The sequence below is a fragment of the Oncorhynchus gorbuscha genome, linkage group LG17, assembly GCF_021184085.1.
Source record: "Oncorhynchus gorbuscha isolate QuinsamMale2020 ecotype Even-year linkage group LG17, OgorEven_v1.0, whole genome shotgun sequence".
NCBI lineage: Eukaryota > Metazoa > Chordata > Actinopteri > Salmoniformes > Salmonidae > Oncorhynchus > Oncorhynchus gorbuscha.
Genome location: NC_060189.1, coordinates 15,711,753 through 15,735,028, shown reverse-complemented (window position 1 = coordinate 15,735,028; position 23,276 = coordinate 15,711,753). Strand labels below are relative to the sequence as shown.

General features: G+C 44.1%; 1 protein-coding gene across 5 annotated transcripts in view; it reads right to left on the bottom strand.

The window, feature by feature from the left end:
* The window catches only part of LOC124001765 (estrogen-related receptor gamma-like), a 323,078-nt gene that overhangs the window by 75,923 nt on the left and 223,879 nt on the right, over positions 1-23,276 (bottom strand). For all 5 annotated transcript variants that reach the window (XM_046308812.1, XM_046308814.1, XM_046308813.1 and 2 more), the window contains one exon: positions 4,909-5,019. In XM_046308812.1, coding sequence (XP_046164768.1) covers positions 4,909-5,019 — 111 coding nt within the window. The remainder of the gene's footprint in view (positions 1-4,908; positions 5,020-23,276) is intronic.

Here is a 23,276-nt window from a genome sequence, read left to right as displayed (position 1 = left end):
CTACTGGTATGTGTACATTCTACTGGTATGTGTATGTTCTACTGGTATGTGTCCGTTCTACTGGTATGTTTACATTCTACTGGTATGTGTACGTTCTACTGGCATGTTTACATTCTACTGGTATGTTTACATTCTACTGGTATGTTTACATTCTACTGGTATGTGTACGTTCTACTGGTATGTTTACGTTCTACTGGTATATATACGTTCTACTGGTATGTGTCCGTTCTACTGGTATGTTTATGTTCTACTGGTATATATACGTTCTAATGGTATGTGTACGTTCTACTGGTATGTGTACATTCTACTGGTATGTGTATGTTCTACTGGTATGTGTATGTTTTACTGGTATGTTTACATTCTACTGGTATGTGTATGTTCTACTGGTATGTGTACGTTCTACTGGTATGTTTACATTCTACTGGTATGTGTATGTTCTACTGGTATGTGTACGTTCTACTGGTATGTGTCCGTTCTACTGGTATGTTAGCGTTCTACTGGTATATATACGTTCTACTGGTATGTGTACGTTCTACTGGTATGTGTATGTTCTACTGGTGTGTGTATGTTCTACTGGTATGTGTACGTTCTACTGGTATGTGTATGTTCTACTGGTATGTGTATGTTCTACTGGTATGTTTACGTTCTACTGGTATGTTTACGTTCTACTGGTATATATAGGTTCTGCTGGTATTTGTACGTTCTACTGGTATGTGTACTTTCTACTGGCATGTTTACGTTCTACTGGTATGTTTACATTCTACTGGTATATATACATTCTACTGGTATGTGTACGTTCTACTGGTATGTGTACGTTCTACTGGTATGTGTATGTTCTACTGGTATGTGTACGTTCTACTGGTATGTTTACGTTCTACTGGTATGTTTACGTTCTACTGGTATTGTAGAGGTCTATGATGCTATTAATGCAACAATCATATTATTGTCATTTCACAACAGTTTGCTTTATTTTTCTTCAGTTGTCTTTTTTTGTAAATTACTGGCACAGCGTGATGGAAGCTCAAGGATTTTCTCAAGCCAAATACAATATTCACAAAATGATGTATGTGTTGGAACAGTTTGAATCAAGTTGGCACAGTGAACTAGAGGGGCATAGACAGGGCAGTGACAGAGGTATTGTTTCACACAAAAGAAGACGGCATGGGGAGTGTTTATCATGTAGGACACAGGGAAAGTTAAATAAAACAAAAACAATTCCAATGAAATCATATCTGCAGATGAGCTCGCTACGGACAATTAGTAGCAGTCTCATTCCTGTATTCAAATGAATCTGCTGCTTAATCATGCAGCCAGATGACAGATGATCATGATGAGCTACTGAACCAAAATACCACTGAGATGGAGAGGGGAGAGAGAGAGAAAGGGGAGAGAAGAGAGAAGAGAGAGGGGGGATATAGAGAGATGGAGAGAGAGAGAGAGGGAGAGAGAAGAGAGAGAGGGGGGATATAGAGAGAAGGAGAGAGAGGAGAGAGAGGGGGAGATAGAGAGAGAGAGATGGAGAGAGGAGAGAGAGATGGGGATATAGAGAGATGAAGAGAGAGGAGAGAGAGGGGGAATATAGAGATGGAAAGAGATGGAGAGAGAGAAAGGAGATGGGGAGATAGAGAGATGGAGAGAGGAGAGAGAGATGGGGATATAGAGAGGTGAAGAGAGAGGAGAGAGAGAGGGGGAATATAGAGATGGAAAGAGATGGAGAGAGAGAAAGGAGATGGGGAGATAGAGAGATGGAGAGAGGTGGAGGCACAAAAAGAGAGAGAGAGAGACAGGGAAAGAGAGTGAGAGGGAAGAGAGGAGTGGGAGGGAGAGACAGGGATGAGAGAGAGAGAGACAGGGAAAGAGAGTGAGAGGGAAGAGAGGAGTGGGAGGGAGAGACAGGGATGAGAGAGAGAGAGGGAAGAGAGAGGGGTGGAAGGGAGAGACAGGGATGAGAGAGAGGGAAGAGAGAGATAGAGGCACAAAACTAGATAAAGACACAAAGTCGAGAGAGAGAGAGAGAGCACGTGATTAAAAGAGAGGTGGAGAGAACAAGATAGGCAGAGATAGATAGATGGATAGAGTGAGGCAGAGAGGGGGTTGTTTGCATATCGACTAGAGCAGCCCCTACTCCAGGGACAGAGACAGAGAGAGAGAGAGAGAGAGAGAGAGAGAGAGAGAGAAAGAAAGAAAGAGAGAGTGGCTAGACTAGAGCTCTATCAGTCTGTAGCTAAATCTTATTTAATGTTTTCTTAATTACAATCAATGCCACCCCATTTCAACTCCCCTAGCCTTTGTTATGTGTGGATAATCAATGTGGACGGCTGTATTTGGCCTGGGTCGTACTAGGGCTGTTACTGTAGGTATTCACCATACTGGCTAATAGTGCTAATACACTCCGCTTATGAACAATAGAGGGGAATGGATGTTTCTTCACTTCTTTAAATAAATCTAGTGTTGGAATGTTGAAGACAGGGAAGACAGAATTCTGATCCACTGACTAGCTTGAATTGTGTTTCAATTTGGTGACATTGAGAGAGAGAGCGACAGAGAAAGATAGAGAGAGAGAAAGAGAAAGATAGAGAGCGAGAGAGAGAGAGAGAAAGAGACAGAAAGAGAGAGAGAGAAATATATATATATATATATATATATATATATATATATATATATATAGAGAGAGAGAGAGAGAGAGAGAGAGAGAGAGAGAGAGAGAGAGAGAGAGAGAGAGAGAGAGAGAGAGAGAGAGAGAGAGAGAGAGAGAGAGAGAGAGAGCAAGCGAGAGCGAGAGCGAGAGAGGGAGAGAAAGAAGGGAGAGAGAGAGAAGGAGAGACAGAGAGAGAGGGAGAGAGACAGAGACAGAGACAGAGACAGAGACAGAGACAGAGACAGAGACAGAGACAGAGAGAGAGACAGAGAGAGACAGAGAGAGACAGAGACAGAGACAGAGACAGAGACAGAGACAGAGACAGAGACAGAGACAGAGACAGACAGAGACAGAGACAGAGACAGACAGAGACAGAGACAGAGACAGAGACAGAGACAGAGACAGAGACAGAGACAGAGACAGAGACAGAGACAGAGACAGAGACAGAGACAGACAGAGACAGAGACAGAGACAGAGACAGAGACAGAGACAGAGACAGAGACAGACAGAGACAGACAGAGACAGACAGAGACAGACAGAGACAGAGACAGAGACAGAGACAGAGACAGACAGAGACAGAGACAGAGACAGAGACAGACAGAGACAGAGACAGAGACAGACAGAGACAGAGACAGAGACAGAGACAGAGACAGAGACAGAGACAGAGACAGAGACAGAGACAGACAGAGACAGAGACAGAGACAGACAGAGACAGAGACAGAGACAGAGACAGAGACAGAGACAGAGACAGAGACAGAGACAGAGACAGAGACAGACAGAGACAGAGACAGAGACAGAGACAGAGACAGAGACAGAGACAGAGACAGAGACAGAGACAGACAGAGACAGACAGAGACAGACAGAGACAGAGACAGAGACAGAGACAGAGACAGAGACAGAGACAGAGACAGAGACAGAGACAGAGACAGACAGAGACAGACAGAGACAGAGACAGAGACAGAGACCGACAGAGACAGAGACCGACAGAGACAGAGACAGAGACAGAGACAGAGACAGAGACAGAGACAGAGACAGACAGAGACAGACAGAGACAGAGACAGAGACAGAGACAGAGACAGAGACAGAGACAGACAGAGACAGACAGAGACAAACAGAGACAGAGACAGAGACAGAGACAGAGACAGAGACAGAGACAGAGACAGAGACAGAGACAGACAGAGACAGAGACAGAGACAGACAGAGACAGAGACAGAGACAGACAGAGACAGACAGAGACAGACAGAGACAGACAGAGACAGACAGAGACAGAGACAGAGACAGAGACAGAGACAGAGACAGAGACAGAGACAGAGACAGAGACAGAGACAGAGACAGAGACAGAGACAGAGACAGACAGAGACAGAGACAGACAGAGTAAAGCTTGTGTTGGCTAGCAGTAGGATCAGGATCAGGTGGGATAAAGCCACAGAGTTACTCCAGCAGCCACATTCCTAATGTGATTTTCCCTCCAATAATTATTCAGATTATTTCTTTAGCTTTTATGCAGTACAGCATATTGTGTTCCACAAGAATATGCTAGCATTAAGTAAAAGGGTTTATGAGACAGAGCTGGTAAGCACCTTGCGGGGAGAGGAGAGTAGAGAGGAGAGGAACAGAGATAGCGTCTGTCTGTTTGCCCAATGAGTGGCAGATGGCTGATGAGAGAGACGGAGAGAGAAAGAGAGGGAGAGCGGTAAACGTTGGTTTGATACCAAAAAGTACAAAATGTAAGCACTCACTACTGTAAGTCGCTCTGGATAAGAGCGTCGGCTAAATGACTAGAAAGTAAATGTAGTGATGTCTTTGCCAGATTGGATTAGATCTGGATTAGGCCTCTCTCTCTCTTTTCGTCTCCCTCTCTATCTCTTTCCACTGTCGCTTCATCACTTGCCCTTGCGTTCTCATACATTCATTTCCCCTCTCAGGAAGTTACACTCTATCTGTTGACATTAATATTTATGTCTCTCTCTCTTTCCTTCTCCCCATCTCTCCTTCAAAAATCCCTCCAAGGTGTGATCATGTGTATAACTACCAGGAAGGAACATCTCCGCAATATCTGTGTGTGTGTCTTCAAAATATCTGTGTGTGTGTCTTCAAAATATCTGTGTGTGTCTCTTCAAAATATCTGTGTGTGTGTCTTCAAAATATCTGTGTGTGTCTCTTCAAAATATCTGTGTGTGTCTCTTCAAAATATCTGTGTGTGTGTCTCTTCAAAATATCTGTGTGTGTGTGTCTTCAAAATATCTGTGTGTGTGTGTATGTATCCTTACATGGCTTTTTGGGAGGCAGGGCCAGTTGAGGGTTGAGGTAGGGGCTGTTCTCAGCGTCTATCCGGCGCTTGTACTTCTGTCTGCCACCACGCACTCGGTCCAGCCGCACACCTAGACAGGCAGACAGACAGGCAGGCAGGCAGGCAGACAGACAGACAGACAGACAGACAGACAGACAGACAGACAGACAGACAGACAGACAGACAGACAGACAGACAGACAGACAGACAGACAGACAGACAGACAGACAGACAGACAGACAGACAGACAGACAGACAGACAGACAGACAGGTTAGAGATTAAACAGTTACATATGAGCAAAGATAAATCATAACCAGGGAGAAAGAGAGGAAATGGATGTGTGTGTTTTGGGATCGTTCTGGTTGTTATCATCCCTTTATTACAGTGTCCTGTGGCCTTAGCCAGTCGCTAATTTATCAAGGTGCTATAGCAGTAAAAATATATCTATTCGTTTCTCTCTCTCTCTAACCCCCCTCTCTCAAGCTAGTCTTTCCACCTTAAAGACCTATCTCTGTCTTTAATTAATTGACACACAAAGGAGCCCTAATTTAATTATGCACAGCTCTCCTGGGATTGGCTGTTTCCTTGGTTACCACTTAAAGGTGGACAGGGAGAGGCCCATGTTATGTTGGGATGAGAGAGGAGAGGAGATAAGAGCAGAAGAGAGGAGATAAGAGCAGAGGAGAGGAGATAAGAGCAGAGGAGAGCAGAGTAGGTGTAGTGGAGGATCCTGTTCCTCCTAGAGAACTCTCTGCAGTCAGAGACAACGGGCTGAATTTAGAAGTTTCAAAAGGAACCACACACACACTCATGAACGCACCCCCCAAACACACACCTTTCTCTACCTTTCTACTAATGGTTGATTAAAAAACTGAACCCACACACACTACTCTCCCCCCAGAATATAGACGGGGGTCTTAGTAAGATGTCACATTAGTGACATGGTGAGTTTCTAGCGTAGACAGAGAAATGTCAAGGCCCACGACATAGAGCTGTTGTCAGCTTCTACTGCTAATGAGCTGGAACCAGATACACTCACTCACTCACTCACTCACTCACTCACTCACTCACTCACTCACTCACTCACTCACTCACTCACTCACACACACAAACACCTTGAATAAGTATTCATCCCCCTTGGCGTTTTTCCTATTCTGTTGCATTACAACCTGTAATTTAAATATATTTTTTCCTATTCTGTTGCATTACAACCTGTAATTTAAATATATTTTTGGATTTCATGTAAAGGACATAGACAAAATTGGTGAAGTGAGATGAAAAAAATAACTTTAAAAAATGATACATAATAAAAAATGTAAAAGTGGTGTGTACATTAGGGGACAAAGTAGGTTATTTGAAATCTGATGTTACAGCTATTATATTTAACAGCCCATTTAAATTATCTTCAAAAAGTATAACAAGAGGCACAACTAGTCTACACGTGTTCCATAGAGAATATAATATGAGATTTACAAAAGTATAACAAGAGGCACAACTAGTCTACACGTGTTCCATAGAGAATATAATATGAGATTTACAAAAGTATATATTGACACTCTCATATGGTACATTCATGTTTTGAATTTCACAGTTTTGAGTTTCAATGTTTTGTGTATCAATGTTGCGTGTTAATGTTTTGAGTTTCAATGTTTTTTGAGTGTTAATGTTTTGAGTTTCAATGTTAGAGCCTTGAGTTAATTTTTTTAATGAGTAAAATGCAGAGGTGTTTTTAGGATTGTAGCCTCCAATAATCTCCACAGTCTTGAGGAGTTGAATATCTGATCCTTACTTATGTTACTTAATTAGCAAGTAGACCTAAGAATTAGGAAGCAAGTAAAATAAGTAAAAGCAGAAATGATTGAAATGCATGTCTGATGGCCTATGTTGCACATTTATCTTCTGAATCCTGCTAGTAGGATATAGTCTAGGAATACCTAGGATAGGATAAGTAATCCCTCTCACCCGCCCCCTTTAAGATTTAGATGCACTATTGTAAATGTGACTGTTCCACTGGATGTCATAAGGTGAATGCACCAATTTGTAAGTCGCTCTGGATAAGAGCGTCTGCTAAATGACTTAAATGTAAATGTAAATGTATTCACCCCCTTTGCTATGAAGCCCCTACATAAGATCTGGTGCAACCAATTACCTTCAGAAGTCACAACATTTGTTAAGTAAAGTTCACCTGTGTGCAATCTAAGTGTCGCATGATCTGTCACATGATCTCAGTATATATACACCTGTTCTGAAAGGCCCCAGAGTCTGCAACACCACTAATCAAGGGGGACCACAAAGCAAGCGGCACCATGATGACCAAGGAGCTCTCCAAACAGGTCAGGGATGAAGTTGTGGAGAAGAAGTACAGATTAGGGTTGGGTTATAAAAACATATCTGAAACTTTGAACATCCCACGGAGCACCATTAAATTAATTATTAAAGAATGGAAAGGATAGGGCACCACAACAAACCTGCCAAGAGAGGACTGCCCACCAAAACTTGCGGTCCAGGCAAGGAGGGCATTAATCAGAGAGGCAACAAATAGACCAAAGATAACCCTGAAGGAGCTGCAAAGCTCCACAGAGGAGATTGTCCATAGGACCACCTTAAGCCGTAGACTCCAGAAAAAAACATTGCTGTTCGCCAAAAGTCCTGTGGGAGACTCCCCAAACATATGGAAGAAGGTACTCTGGTCAGATGAGACTAAAATGGAGCTTTTTGGCCATCTAGGTAAACGCTATGTCTGGCGCAAACCCAACACCTCTCATCACCCCGAGAATACCATCCCCACAGTGAAGCATGGTGGTGGCAATTGCTGCAAAAGGTGGCTCAACAAAGTATTGACTTTGGGAGGGTGAACAGTTATACACGCTTTTCTGTTTTTCTGTCTTATTTCCTGTTTGTTTCACAATAAAACATATTTTGCATCTTCAAAGTGGTAGACATGTTGTGTAAATCAAATGATACAACCCCCTCAATTAATCAATATAAATTCCAGGTTGTAAGACAACAAAATAGGAAAAATGCCAAAGGGGGTGAATACTTTCGCAAGCTACTGTATAATGAAAAACATGCACGTTGCAGGCTGACATGTATGGTTTGATGGCTTTCACATTTATAGGTGTCCTAACTGAGAGAGAGAGCTATATATATATATATATATATATATATTTATATATATATATATATATATAGAGAGAGAGAGAGAGAGAGGGGAGTGGGATTGAAGGGGAGAGGGAGGGCTAAGGGGAATTGGAGGAGAGGAGAGAAACGGAGGAGAGGAGTGAAACCCATAGGAGGAGGGACAGAGAGGAAATTCATTTCATCATGTCATAAATCTGCGCCTGATTACAAGACACTTAGGGTTTTAATTAAGGAAGCAGACAGATAGGCCTATTGTCTGACTTGAGTGTTCACTTCCTTTTAAATGATCTTCTTCTCTTGGGCCTTTACTAGAAACCCACAGATGACCATGAAGACATTACAAGACTTGTTGAGGATTTCATAGCGGTGGTAGAATCCCTTCTGGCATCTAGCAAATTTATAGGGAAGTAGAGGGACAGAGAGAGGGAGGGAAGAAGGAGGGGTAGAGGGAGAGGGAAGGAGAGATAAAGGGGGGAAATGTAGAGGGAGAGGGATGAGAGAGGGAGGGAAGAAGGAGGGGTAGAGGGAGAGGGAAGGAGAGATAAAGGGGGGAAATGTAGAGGGAGAGGGATGGAGAGAGGGAGGGAAGAAGGAGGGGTAGAGGGAGAGGGAAGGAGAGATAAAGGGGGGAAATGTAGAGAGAGAGGGATGGAGAGAGGGAGGGAAGAAGGAGGGGTAGAGGGAGAGGGAAGGAGAGATAAAGGGGGGAAATGTAGAGCGAGAGGGATGAGAGAGGGAGGGAAGAAGGAGGGGTAGAGGGAGAGGGAAGGAGAGATAAAGGGGGGAAATGTAGAGGGAGAGGGATGGAGAGAGGGAGGGGGACTCTTACTCTCACAGTCCATTAATACAAAGGTGGAGTGGAAGAGGGAAGAAGAATAGCGATAGATGACTAGGAGAGGAGGAGAGATAGATGACTAGGAGACGAGGAGATGAGGGGAGATAGATTTTTTAATTTTTTATTTCATCTTTATTTAACCAGGGAGGCCAGTTGAGAACAAGTTCTCATTTACAACTGTGACCTGGCCAAGATAAAGCAAAGCAGTTCGACACATACAACAACACAGAGTTACACATGGAATAAACAAACATACAGTCAATAATACAGTAGAAAAAAGTCTATATATATTGTGTGCAAATGAGGTAAGATAAGGGAGGTAAGGCAATAAATAGGCCATGGTGAGGAAGTAATTACAATATAGCAATTAAACACTGGAATGGAAGATGTGCAGAAGATGAATGTGCAAGTAGAGATACTGGGGTGCAAAGGAGCAAGATAAATAAATAAATACAGTATGGGGATGAGGTAAATAAATACAGTATGGAGATGAGGTAGTTGGATGGGCTATTTACAGATGGGCTCTGCATCTGTGAGATGCTCTAACAGCTGGTGCTTAAAGCTAGTGAGGGAAATATGTGTCTCCAGCTTCAGTGATTTTTGAAGTTCGTTCCAGTCATTGGCAGGAGAGAACTGGAAGGAAAGGTGGCCAAAGCAGGAATTGGCTTTGGGGTATGACCAGTGAGATATACCTGCTCCTGCTGGAGCATGTGCTACGGGTGGTTTCTGCTATGGTGACCAGTGAGCTGAGATAAGGTGGGGCTTTACCTAGCAGAGACTTGTAGATGACCTGGAGCCAGTGGGTTTGGCGACGAGTATGAAGTGAGGGCCAGCCAAAGAGAGTGTACAGGTCGCAGTGGTGGGTAGTGTATGGGGCTTTGGTGACAAAACGGATGGCACTGTGATAGACTGCATCCAATTTGTTGAGTAGAGTGTTGGAGGCTATTTTGTAAATGACATCGCCGAAGTTGAGGATCGGTAGGATAGTCTTTTTTACGAGGATATGTTTGGCAGCATGAGTGAAGGATGCTTTTTTGCGAAATAGGAAGCCGATTCTAGATTTTATTTTGGATTGGAGATGTTTAATGTGAGTCTGGAAGGAGAGTTTACAGTCAACCAGACACCTTGGTATTTGTAGTTGTCCACATATTCTAAGTCAGAACCGTCCAGAGTAGTGATGCTGGACGGGCGGGCAGGTGCGGGCAACAATCGGCTGAAGAGCATGCATTTAGTTTTACTTGCATTTAATAGCAGTTGGAAGCCACAGAAGGAGAGTTGTACGGCATTGAAGCTCATCTGGAGGTTAGTTAACACAGTGTTCAAAGAAGGTCCTGAAGTATACAGAAGTATACAGATGACTTGGAGAGACAAGAAGATGTGGAGAGAAGGGGTGAGATGGATATATTCAATCCCAGTCTTCTGTCCCCACATGCTTCAAGATGCTCACCATTGTTCCTGTGCCCAAGAAACTAAATGACTATCACCCCGTAGCACTCACTTCTGTCATCATGAAGTGCTTCGAAAGGCTAGGGATCATATCACCGCTACCTTACCTGACACCCTAGACCCACTTCAATTTGCTTACCACCCCTATAGATCCACAGACGATTCAATTGCCATCGCACTGCACACTGCCCTATCCCATCTGGACAAGAGGAATACCTATGTAAGAATGCTGTTCATTGACTATAGCTCAGCATTCAACACCATAGTACCCTCCAAGATCATCTTTAAGCTGGAGGCCCTGGGTCTGAACCCCGCCCTGTGCAACTGGGTCCTGGACTTCCTGACATGCCGCCCCCAGGTGGTGAAGGTAGGAAAAAACACCTCCACTTCGCTGATATTCAACACTGGGCCCACAAGGAACAGGGCCTGTTCACCCCGCTATCATCCAGAAGGTGAGGTCAGTACGAGTGCATCAACGCTGGGACCGAGAGACTGAAAAACAGCTTCTATCTCTAGGTCATCAGACTGTTAAATTCTGTTAAAAAGTTATCACTAGCACATTAAAGGTTGCTGCCCTATATACTGCATATAGACTTGGAATCACTGGCCACTTTAATAATGGAACACTGGTCAGTTTAATAATTTTTTGCATTGTTCGTATTGTCATGATACTGTAATTTGTACTTTGATACCGATAACAAGTTTAGTACCACGATACTCACGATACCCGATAACATCATGATACTCGACAACATCACGATACCCGATAACATCACGATACCCGATAACATCATGATACTCGACAACATCACGATACCCGATAACATCATGATACTCGACAACATCACGATACCCGATAACATCATGATACTCGACAACATCACGATACCCGATAACATCATGATACTCGACAACATCATGATACTCGACAACATCATGATACTCGACAACATCACGATACCCGATAACATCATGATACTCAATAACATCACGATACCCAATAACATCATGATACTCGACAACATCACGATACCCGATAACATCATGATACTCGACAACATCACGATACCCGATAACATCATGATACTCGACAACATCATGATACTCGACAACATCATGATACTCGACAACATCATGATACTCGACAACATCACAATACTCGACAACATCACGATACTCGACAACATCATGATACTCGACAACATCACGATACTCGACAACATCACAATACTCGACAACATCACGATACTCGACAACATCATGATACTCGACAACATCATGATACTCGACAACATCACAATACTCGACAACATCACGATACTCGACAACATCATGATACTCGACAACATCACGATACCCGATAACATCATGATACTCGACAACATCATGATACTCGACAACATCACGATACTCGACAACATCATGATACTCGACAACATCACGATACCCGATAACATCATGATACTCGACAACATCACGATACTCGACAACATCATGATACTCGACAACATCACGATACTCGACAACATCACGATACCCAATAACATCATGATACTCGACAACATCATGATACTCGACAACATCACGATACCCAATAACATCATGATACTCGACAACATCACGATACCCGATAACATCATGATACTCGACAACATCACAATACCCAATAACATCATGATACTCGACAACATCACGATACCCGATAACATAATGATACTCGACAACATCACGATACCCGATAACATCATGATACTCGACAACATCACGATACCCGATAACATCATGATACTCGACAACATCACGATACCCGATAACATCATGATACTCGACAACATCACGATACCCGATAACATCATGATACTCGACAACATCACGATACCCGATAACATCATGATACTCGACAACATCACGATACCCGATAACATCATGATACTCGACAACATCACGATACCCAATAACATCATGATACTCGACAACATCACGATACCCGATAACATCATGATACTCGACAACATCACGATACCCGATAACATCATGATACTCGACAACATCACGATACCCAATAACATCATGATACTCGACAACATCACGATACCCGATAACATCATGATACTCGACAACATCACGATACTCGACAACATCATGATACTCGACAACATCACGATACTCGACAACATCACGATACCCGATAACATCACGATACCCGATAACATCATGATACTCGATAACATCACGATACTCGATACCATCATGATACTCGATAACATCACAATACTCGACAACATAACGATACTCGATAACATCACAATACTCGACAACATAACGATACTCGATAACATCACAATACTCGACAACATCACGATACTCGCTAACATCATGATACCCGATACCATCACGATACTCGTTAACATCATGATACTCGATACCATCACGATACCCGATAACATCACGATGCTCGATACCATCACGATACTCGATAACATCATGATAGTCGATACCATCACGATACTCGATAACATCATGATACCCGATAACATCAAGATATTCGATAACATCACGATGCTCGATAACATCACAATACCCGACAACATTGCGATATTCGATAACATCATGATACTCGATAACATCACAATACTCGACAACATCACGATACTCGCTAACATCACGATACTCGATAACATCATGATACTCGACAACATCACGATACTCGATAACATCATGATACTCGATAACATCACGATACTCGATAACATCATGATACTCGACAACATCACAATACCCGACAACATTGCGATATTCGATAACATCATGATACTCGATAACATCACAATACCCTACAACATTGCGATATTCGATAACATCATGATACTCGATAACATCACAATACTCGACAACATCACGATACTCGCTAACATCATGATACCCGATACCATCACGATACTCGTTAACATCATGATACTCGATACCATCACGATACCCGATAACATCACGATGCTCGATACCATCACGATACTCGATAACATCATGATACCCGATAACATCATGATACTCGATAACATCACGATGCTCGATACCATCACGATACTCGATAACATCATGATACTCGATACCATCACGATACCCGATAACATCACGATGCTCGATACCATCACGATACTCGATAACATCATGATACTCGATACCATCACGATACTCGATAACATCATGATACTCGATAACATCATGATACTCGATAACATCACGATGCTCGATACTATCACGATACTCGATACCATCACGATACCACAAAAACAACAAAAAGGAGGCATATTAGCCAAAGTCACAGAATGGCACTGGATCCAGACAGATTAACTCAGCTACTGCTCTGTTCAATCGTTGGCCATCTTTTGAGTTCAATGGCATTACATTTGAAAAATGTTATGTACATTTATTGGATAGACATGTATGCATGAATTAATCAATTATACAATCATACAATTAATTTGACTTTGTTTTTACCAATCTAAGTACAAAACAACATAACGGTAATCATTTAGTTGAATGGTAAATCTCAATTGATAAACTGGGCAAATCAAGATGTAGCCGAGTTCTATTCACAATACAGGTGAATGGAAATGATTCAATTTCATGGGGCTACAGATGACAAACAATTCCTTCCATTTCGGATTTATTCTATTGGAAACGGCTAGGAAAACATTATTTTATTGTACTGATCAACAGCATTTGCATAAAAGCAATCTCTTACTTTATTAAAAGAGTGAACCATCTCTTTAAGAAAGTAATGACATCATTAAAGAGGTATTCACATGAACATTGTAGTCATTTATTCTCTTATCCAGAGCAACTGGATTCATCTGAGATAGCTAGGTGGGACAACCATATATCACAGTCATAGGAAGTCATTTTTTCCTCAATAACTTAGTCAGTAGAGTCAGAGCTAGAGGAGCAAAAGCTGATCAATTTGATTTGATTTTGACTTTGACTTTGGAATCTAGTGGAAACCAGATGAGAGGCGAGGGAGATGAAGAAGTCAATGCGTTTTTGGTGGTGAGGGAGACAAAGTGAATTAATAATGTGAGGGAAAAAAGTATTTGATCACCTGCTGATTTTGTACGTTTTCCCACTGACAAAGAAATGATCAGTCTATAATTTTAATGGTAGGTTTATTTGAACAGTGAGAGACAGAGCAACAACAACAAAATCCAGAAAAACGCATGTCAAAAATGTTATAAATTGCTAAGTATTTGACCCCTCTGCAAAACATGACTTAGTACTTGGTGGCAAAACCCTTTGTTGGCAATCACAGAGGTCAGACGTTTCTTGTAGTTAGCCACCAGGTTTGCACACATCTCAGGAGGGATTTTGTCCCACTCCTCTTTGCAGATCTTCTCCAAGTCATTAAGGTTTCGAGGCTGACTTTTGGCAACTCAAACCTACAGCCCCCTTCACAGATGTTCTATGGGATTAAGTTCTGGAGACTGGCTAGGCCACTCCAGCACCTTAATGTGCTTCTTCTTGAGCCACTCCTTTGTTGCCTTGGCCGTGTGTTTTGGGTCGTTGTCATGCTGGAATACCCATCCACGACCCATTTTCAATGCCCTGGCTGAAGGAAGGAGGTTCTCACCCAAGATTTGACGGCACATGGTCCATCGTCCCCTTGATTTTGTGAAGTTGTCCTGTCCCCTTAGCAGAAAGACACCCCCAAAGCATAATGTTTCCACCTCTATGTTTGACGGTGGGGATGGTGTTCTTGGGGTCATAGGCAGCATTCCAGCATTCCTCCTCCAAACACGGCGAGTTGAGTTGATGCCAAAGAGCTCCATTTTGGTCTCATCTGACCACACCACTTTCACCCAGTTGAATCATTCAGATGTTCATTGGCAAACTTCAGACGGGCATGTATATGTGCTTTCTTGAGCAGAGGGACCTTGCGGGCGCTGCAGGATTTCAGTCCTTCACGGCGTAGTGTGTTACAAATTGTTTTCTTGGTGACTATGGTCCCAGCTGCCTTGAGATCATTGACAAGATCCTCCCGTGTAGTTCTGGGCTGATTCCTCATCTTGCATGGAGCCCCAGGCCGAGGGAGATTGACAGTTCTTTTGTGTTTCTTCCATTTGCGAATAATCGCACCAACTGTTGTCACCTTCTCACCAAGCTGCTTGGCGATGGTCTTGAAGCCCATTCCAACCTTGGAGAGCTCTTTGGTCTTGGCCATGGTGGAGAGTTTGGAATCTGATTGATTGATTGCTTCTGTGGACAGGTGTCTTTTATACAGGTAACAAACTGAGATTTGGAGCACTCCCTTTAAGATTGTGCTGTATAAAAGACACCTGGGAGCCAGAAATCTTTCTGATTTCCCTCATTAAAATGCAAATCAATTTATAACATTTTTGACATGCATTTTTCTGGATTTTTTTGTTGTTATTCTGTCTATCACTGTTCAAATAAACCTAGCATTAAAATTATAGACTGATCATTTCTTTGACAAACGCACAAAATCAGCAGGGGATCAAATACTTTTCCCCCTCACTGTAGATATCAGCATATTTTGCAATCTGGTTTCAGCTGTAAGCGAGCAAGGAAAGTTACCAGGCAATTAAACTTGGCAGCTACCGGCTTTGTCTAGCATTGTAAAAGTGTTCTAGCCTGTAAGGACATTGTTTTGCGAACAGTAATGAACAGTTTCAACATTTCTACATGCCGTGTTGCATTATTCAAGTGTGTTAAATTATGTGCAGCCTGAGTGGGGAGCTAACACAGCTCAGACAGCTCTAGCAATGACTAAGTAGAGCAGGAACTCTGCTCTTCACACAATCAAGTAGCTATGCTGATACAGACTTGGTCCTTTCAATCACGTGAGACACATTTGACAGAAGTACCGAATGTAACAGAAATTCTAGTAGGATGTATGGGTATACTGTGCAACACTAGTGTGTGTGTGTGTGTGTGTGTTTGTGAACATAGAGCCCAGAATATCGGAGCATCGCTTTGAACGTGCAGGGAAAGATTTCCGCTGGCGTTTGGATCGCCCTCAGACAGGGATTTGCATTCTGGGAAAATGTGCTGACCAGCGGAGAGACAACAGACGTGAGAGACTTAGCAAACACGCTAAGCTGAAGAGAGAGAATGAATTAGTGTGTGTGTGTGTGTGTGTGTGTGTGTGTGTGTGTGTGTGTGTGTGTGTGTGTGTGTGTGTGTGTGTGTGTGTGTGTGTGTGTGTGTGTGTGTGTGTGTGTGTGTGTGTGTGTGTGTGTGTGTGTGTGTGTGTGTGTGTGTGTGTGTGTGTGTGTGTGGGATGTACATGTATGTGCGAATACAGATGACACACTGAATTGACTGCTCCTACCCTTGATTCGATCAGATAAGAATCACTTCAGAAACAAGACCAACAAGTGTTTTCCATCTCTGGCACACCGTATAATGTACTGTAGGTACGTCCATGCCACACCAACATACTGGATTCAACTATTCCCTTCTCTGTCAATAGAAGCCTCTTAGAGGAAGAGGAGGAAGTTGGAAAGAGAGACAGTTAGATGAAAAGAGAGAGAGTGCGTGTGTGTGTGTGTGTGTGTGTGTGTGTGTGTGTGTGTGTGTGTGTGTGTGTGTGTGTGTGTGTGTGTGTGTGTGTGTGTGTGTGTGTGTGTGTGTGTGTGTGTGTGTGTGTGTGTGTGTGTGTGTGATGCAGTGGTCTAGAGCACCAGGCTGTGTCACAACCGGCCTTGACCGGGAGTCCCATAGGGCGGCTCACAATTGGCCTAGCATCGTCTGGGTAAGGGGAGGTTTTGGCTGGGGGGCTTTACTTGGCTCATCACGATTTAGCGACTCCTTGTGGCAGGCTGGGAGCCTGCAGGCTGACCTCGGTTGTCAGTTGAACGGTTTATCCTCCAACACATTGATGCAGCATTGATGGCGGGTCATGTTTCGGAGGACGCATTACTCGACCTTCGCCTCCCGAGCCCGTTGGGGAGTTGCAGCGATGAGACAAGATCGAATTAAATACAAAAAAATAAATAATTTGCTGTCTGTCTAGACAGAAAAATACTCTGTAAGATTTTGCAGTAAAATAAAATGTCATAGTTGATGCTTTTTTCATTTATTGAGCAGCATACATACAATATTTGATCAAATATTGTATCAGTATTTAAGAGTTGATTTACTAATGACCTACCCCTGTTATTCCTTTCTCGCTTATTGCTGCTCTCTTCCTCCCTTTCTCATGCGCATGCACACAAACGCACACGCACACACATGCACACACACGCACGCACACACACACACACACACACACACACACACACACACACACACACACACACACACACACACACACACACACACACACACACACACACACACACACACACACACACACACACACACACACACACACACACACACACACACACACACACACACACACACACACACACACACACACACACACACACCACAGTGTGCGCTCACTTCATAAAGACCCTTCTAACTACCTCATTTATTTCCCACCAAATTAACTCACTCTCACTCCTGATTAATGATTTAATCTAAATGAATCAAATTAAAAATTATATTTCCAAAGCCCACAAAAAGAGGAAAAAGACGAGGGAGAAAGAGACCATTCCCTCTTAACAAATGAGCCTTCAAATAATAAAGGATGACCAGGAGAAGAGGAGAGGGGGAGGAGAGGAGGAGGAGAGAAGGGGGCAGTAATGAAATGGGAATGGCCAGGTAAAGAGAGAGGGGGAGGAAGACAGAGAGAGAGAAGAGAGGTAGGGAGAGAGAGAAAAAAGGAGGAGAAAAATAGAGATTGAGGAAGCTGGATGAGAGTGGGATATGTGATTGGGCAGGTAGAGGGAGAGAGAGAGGGGAGGCGCAGAAGAGAGAGAAATTGAGAAACAGCAAAAATAAGTAGAAAAGAATAAGTGTTAGGGAAGGATGGGGTAAGTAGAGAGAGGATAGCGAGAGGATAGCGAGAGGATAGAGAGAGGATAGAGAGAGGATAGAGAGAGGAGGAGAGAGGATAGAGAGAGGATAGAGAGAGGATAGAGAGAGGATAGAGAGAGGATAGAGAGAGGATAGAGAGAGGAGGAGTGAGACAAAAGAAAGAGAGAGAACAAGAGAGATAAAGGAAAAGAGAAAGCTGGGTTGAATTCCTCTGAGGGTTCCTGTAATTATAGTGTCACTTTCACAAACTACACCTCCTCTCTCATCCCTGCATCCCTATTGCATTGTTCCCTTCCTTGCTTCATTTTTCATCCCCCTCTCCCTCCTCTCCTCCATCTTCCACTCTTCCCTGACAGGACATTACATTATATTATAGCCAGGTCAGCCTAGTTACCAAGGCTTTAAGTTTAGCAGGCTAACACAGTCATGTGGATCAGTTAGCACATTGAAAGTGTCAGTAAGTCACTGAATGCACCAATTTGTAAGTCGCTCTGGATAAGAGCGTCTGCTAAATGACTTAAATGTAATGTAAATGTAAATAAAAAAGTCACCCATGTGAGTGAGAGGAGGAGGAGGAGGAGGAGAAAGGACAGGGTAGGTGGATGTTGACTGATGTTGTTGTGTTGTGATATAATGTTTAGCGAGAGGAGGAGGAGGAGGAGGAGGAGGAGGAGGAGGAGGAGGAGGAGGAGGAGGAGGAGGAGAAAGGACAGGGTAGGTGGATGTTGACTGATGTTGTTGTGTTGTGATATAATGTTTAAAATGTACACACACACACACACACACACACACACACACACACACACACACACACACACACACACACACACACACACACACACACACACACACACACACACACACACACACACACACACACACACACACACACACACACACACACACACACACACACACACACACACACACACACACTCAAACGGTGAGAAAAGGTAGAACCCTTTTGAGTTCCACATAGATCCCTTTACACAGACGGTTCTATATGGAACCCAAAATAGTTCTACCTGGAAGCAGAAAGGGTTCTCCGATGGGGACAGCTGAAGAACCCTTTAGGAAGGACAAGGACACGTAGGGCTGTCAGTTGTCCCGCTGGCTTAATAGACAGTGTGATGAAGGGGAATCATTCCCAGCGTGGGAATATTGCTGAGGACCAATATTTCGATCCAAGCTGATCCGATCACCATGGATTTTACCCTGGCCCAGCGCCGTTCCGTGTGTGTTCAGACAATTGAAGGATTGTGTGTGAAATGCCATTGACACATTTGTGCTTTTGTAGGAAAAACAACAAAGAGAGAGACACATGAGAAGAGACATGATTGATTTCAGATGACCGACACACACACACACTGTGTGTTTGTTTATGTGTGTGTGAGTGAGAGAGAGAGAGAGAGAGAGAGAGAGAGAGAGAGAGAGAGAGAGAGAGAGAGAGAGAGAGAGAGAGAGAGAGACTGACCAACAATCAAATACTTTACAGGCAAATGTATCCCTGTAACTCTACACCAGCAAAGCAAATGCTCTAATATAGCAACATCATGCATCTTCACCATCACATACTGCTATTAAGAATGTCTGCTACAACACAACTAGTGTTGTGTTGTTTTGTTGAATCTTTAATAATGGCATCGATAAAATTCCCTATTCAAAGCTATTTTGAAACCTCCCTATCACACTCCACACTCCCACACACTCCCTCGGGAGAGAGGGAAGAAGATAGTTTTCCTCCATCCTTCTCTCCCTCCCCTTCCCCTCTCTCCATCCCTCCCTCCCTCCCCTTCCCCTCTCTCCATCCTTCTCTCCATCCCTCCCTCCCCTTCCCCTCTCTCCATCCTTCTCTCCATCCCTCCCTCCTTCCCCTTCCCCTCTCTCCATCCCTCCCTCCCTCCCTCCTCTTACCCTCTCTCCATCCTTCTCTCCATCCCTCCCTCCCTCCCCTTCCCCTCCCTCCATCCTTCTCTCCATCCCTCCCTCCCTCCCCTACCCCTCTCTCCATCCCTCCCTCCCTCCCCTTACCCTCTCTCCATCCTTCTCTCCATCCCTCCCTCCCTCCCCTTCCCCTCCCTCCATCCTTCTCTCCATCGCTCCCTCCCTCCCCTTCCCCTCTCTCCATCCTTCTCTCCATCCCTCCCTCCCTCCCCTTCCCCTCCCTCCATCCTTCTCTCCATCCCTCCCTCCCCTTCCCCTCTCTCCATCCTTCTCTCCATCCCTCCCTCCCCTTCCCCTCCCTCCATCCTTCTCTCCATCCCTCCCTCCCCTTCCCCTCTCTCCGTCCTTCTCTCCATCCCTCCCTCCCTCCCTCCCCTTCCCCCTCCATCCTTCTCTCCATCGCTCCCTCCCCCCTTACCCTCTCTCCATCCTTCTCTCCATCCATCCCTCCCTCCCCTTACCCTCTCTCCATCCTTCTCTCCATCCCTCCCTCCCTCCCCTTCCCCTCTCTCCATCCTTCTCTCCATCGCTCCCTCCCCTTCCCATCCCCTCTGTCCATCCTTCTCTCCACCCCTCCCTCCCTCCCCTTCCCCTCTCTCCATCCTTCTCTCCACCCCTCCCTCCCCTTTCCCTCTCTCCATCCTTCTCTCCACCACTCCCTCCCCTTCCCCTCTCTCCATCCTTCTCTCCATCCCTCCCTCCCCTTCCCCTCTCTCCATCCTTCTCTCCATCCCTCCCTCCCTCCCCTTCCCCTCTCTCCATCCCTCCCTCCCTCCCCTTACCCTCTCTCCATCCTTCTCTCCATCCCTCCCTCCCTCCCCTTCCCCTCCCTCCATCCTTCTCTCCATCCCTCCCTCCCTCCCTCCCCTACCCCTCTCTCCATCCCTCCCTCCCCTTACCCTCTCTCCATCCTTCTCTCCATCCCTCCCTCCCTCCCCTTCCCCTCCCTCCATCCTTCTCTCCATCGCTCCCTCCCTCCCCTTCCCCTCTCTCCATCCTTCTCTCCATCCCTCCCTCCCTCCCCTTCCCCTCCCTCCATCCTTCTCTCCATCGCTCCCTCCCTCCCCTTCCCCTCTCTCCATCCTTCTCTCCACCACTCCCTCCCCTTTCCCTCTCTTCATCCTTCTCTCTACCCCTCCCTCCCTCCCCTTCCCCTCTTTTCATACTTCTCTCCATCGCTCCCTCCCCTTCCCCTCTCTTCATCCTTCTCTCCATCCCTCCCACCCCTTCCCCTCTCTCCATCCTTCTCTCCATCCCTCCTTCCCTCTCCATCTTCACTCCTATAGTTGATGCAATAACAGAGCACAGTTCCTTTCAGGGCTGGGGGACTGATGGACAGTTAGATAGGCTTAGACAATGGCTCCTGTTTAAAACTATATAGAATTCTATAGAATTAGACAATGGTTTCTGTGGTATAAAGAGGTGATTAACCAAATCCAACCAAAATCAGACACACATAAATGATCACAGCAGTGTTTACTGTCCTGGACTGAGATAATGTTCCTATGCTATGTGACGACAGAGAACGGAGGAGAGAGAAAGAGGGAGAGGGGATGAAAAGAGAGGTGTGTGTGTCTTCATGGGGAGTGGCAAGAGCTGAAATGAGAACAGATCAGTGGAGCGAAGCCCTGGGCCGTGGGCAGGTGGCTGTGTGTGTGTGTGTGTGTGTGTGTGTGTGTGTGTGTGTGTGTGTGTGTGTGTGTGTGTGTGTGTGTGTGTGTGTGTGTGTGTGTGTGTGTGTGTGTGTGTGTGTGTGTGTGTGTGTGTGTGTGTGTGTGTGTGTGTGTGTGTGTGTGTGTGTGCTCCTTGCAACCATTAGATAGCAGGGGAGATGCTCCCTGTTCCCGTCCTCAGACTTCACCTGGTGCTGTGTGTATGTATGTGTAGTCAGCCATCCATCCCAGTCCAACATACAAAGATACAGTGAGAAAGAAAAAAATGTTGTTCGTCAACAAAACATAACACTGTATTAGTGTATTAGTGTGTGTTAGTGTATTAGTGTTTATTAGTGTGTGTTAATGTGTGTTAGTGTATTTGTGTGTGTTAGTGAATTAGTGTATTAGTGTACTGTCGTAGTGTGTATTAGAGGATTCGTGTGTATTAGTGTGTATTAGAGTATTAGTGTGCATTAGTGTGTATTAGTGTATTAGTGTATATTAGTGTATTAGTGTGTATTAGTGTATTAGTGGGTAGTAGTGTATTGTTGTATATTAGCATATTCATGTATATTAGTGTATTCATGTGTATTCGTGTGTATTAGTGTATTCATGTGTATTAGTGTGTATTATAAGTCGCTCTGGATAAGAGCGTCTGCTAAATGACTTAAATGTAAATGTAATGTAAATGTATTAGTGTATTCATGTGTGTTTATTCATGTATTAGTGTGTATTAGTGCTGATAAGACTGGGAACATAGTGATTGACAGGACTGTGACTCTCACAGAAACACTCTACTGAGGCTAACACAGAAACACTCTACTGAGACTAACACAGAAACACTCTATTGAGGCTAATGAGGATAACACAGATACACTCTATTGAGGCTAACACAGATACACTCTATTGAGGCTAACACAGATACACTCTATTGAGGCTAACACAGATACACTCTATTGAGGCTAACACAGATACACTCTATTGAGGCTAACACAGATACACTCTATTGAGGCTAACACAGATAAACTCTATTGAGGCTAACACAGATAAACAACACAGAGGCTAACACAGATAAACTCTATTGAGGCTAACACAGATACACTCTATTGAGGCTAACACAGATACACTCTATTGAGGCTAACACAGATACACTCTATTGAGGCTAACGAGGATAACACAGATGCACTCTATTGAGGCTAACACAGATGCACTCTATTGAGGCTAACACAGATACACTCTATTGAGGCTAACACAGATACACTCTATTGAGGCTAACACAGATACACTCTATTGAGGCTAACACAGATACACTCTATTGAGGCTAACACAGATACACTCTATTGAGGCTAACACAGATACACTCTATTGAGGCTAACACAGATACA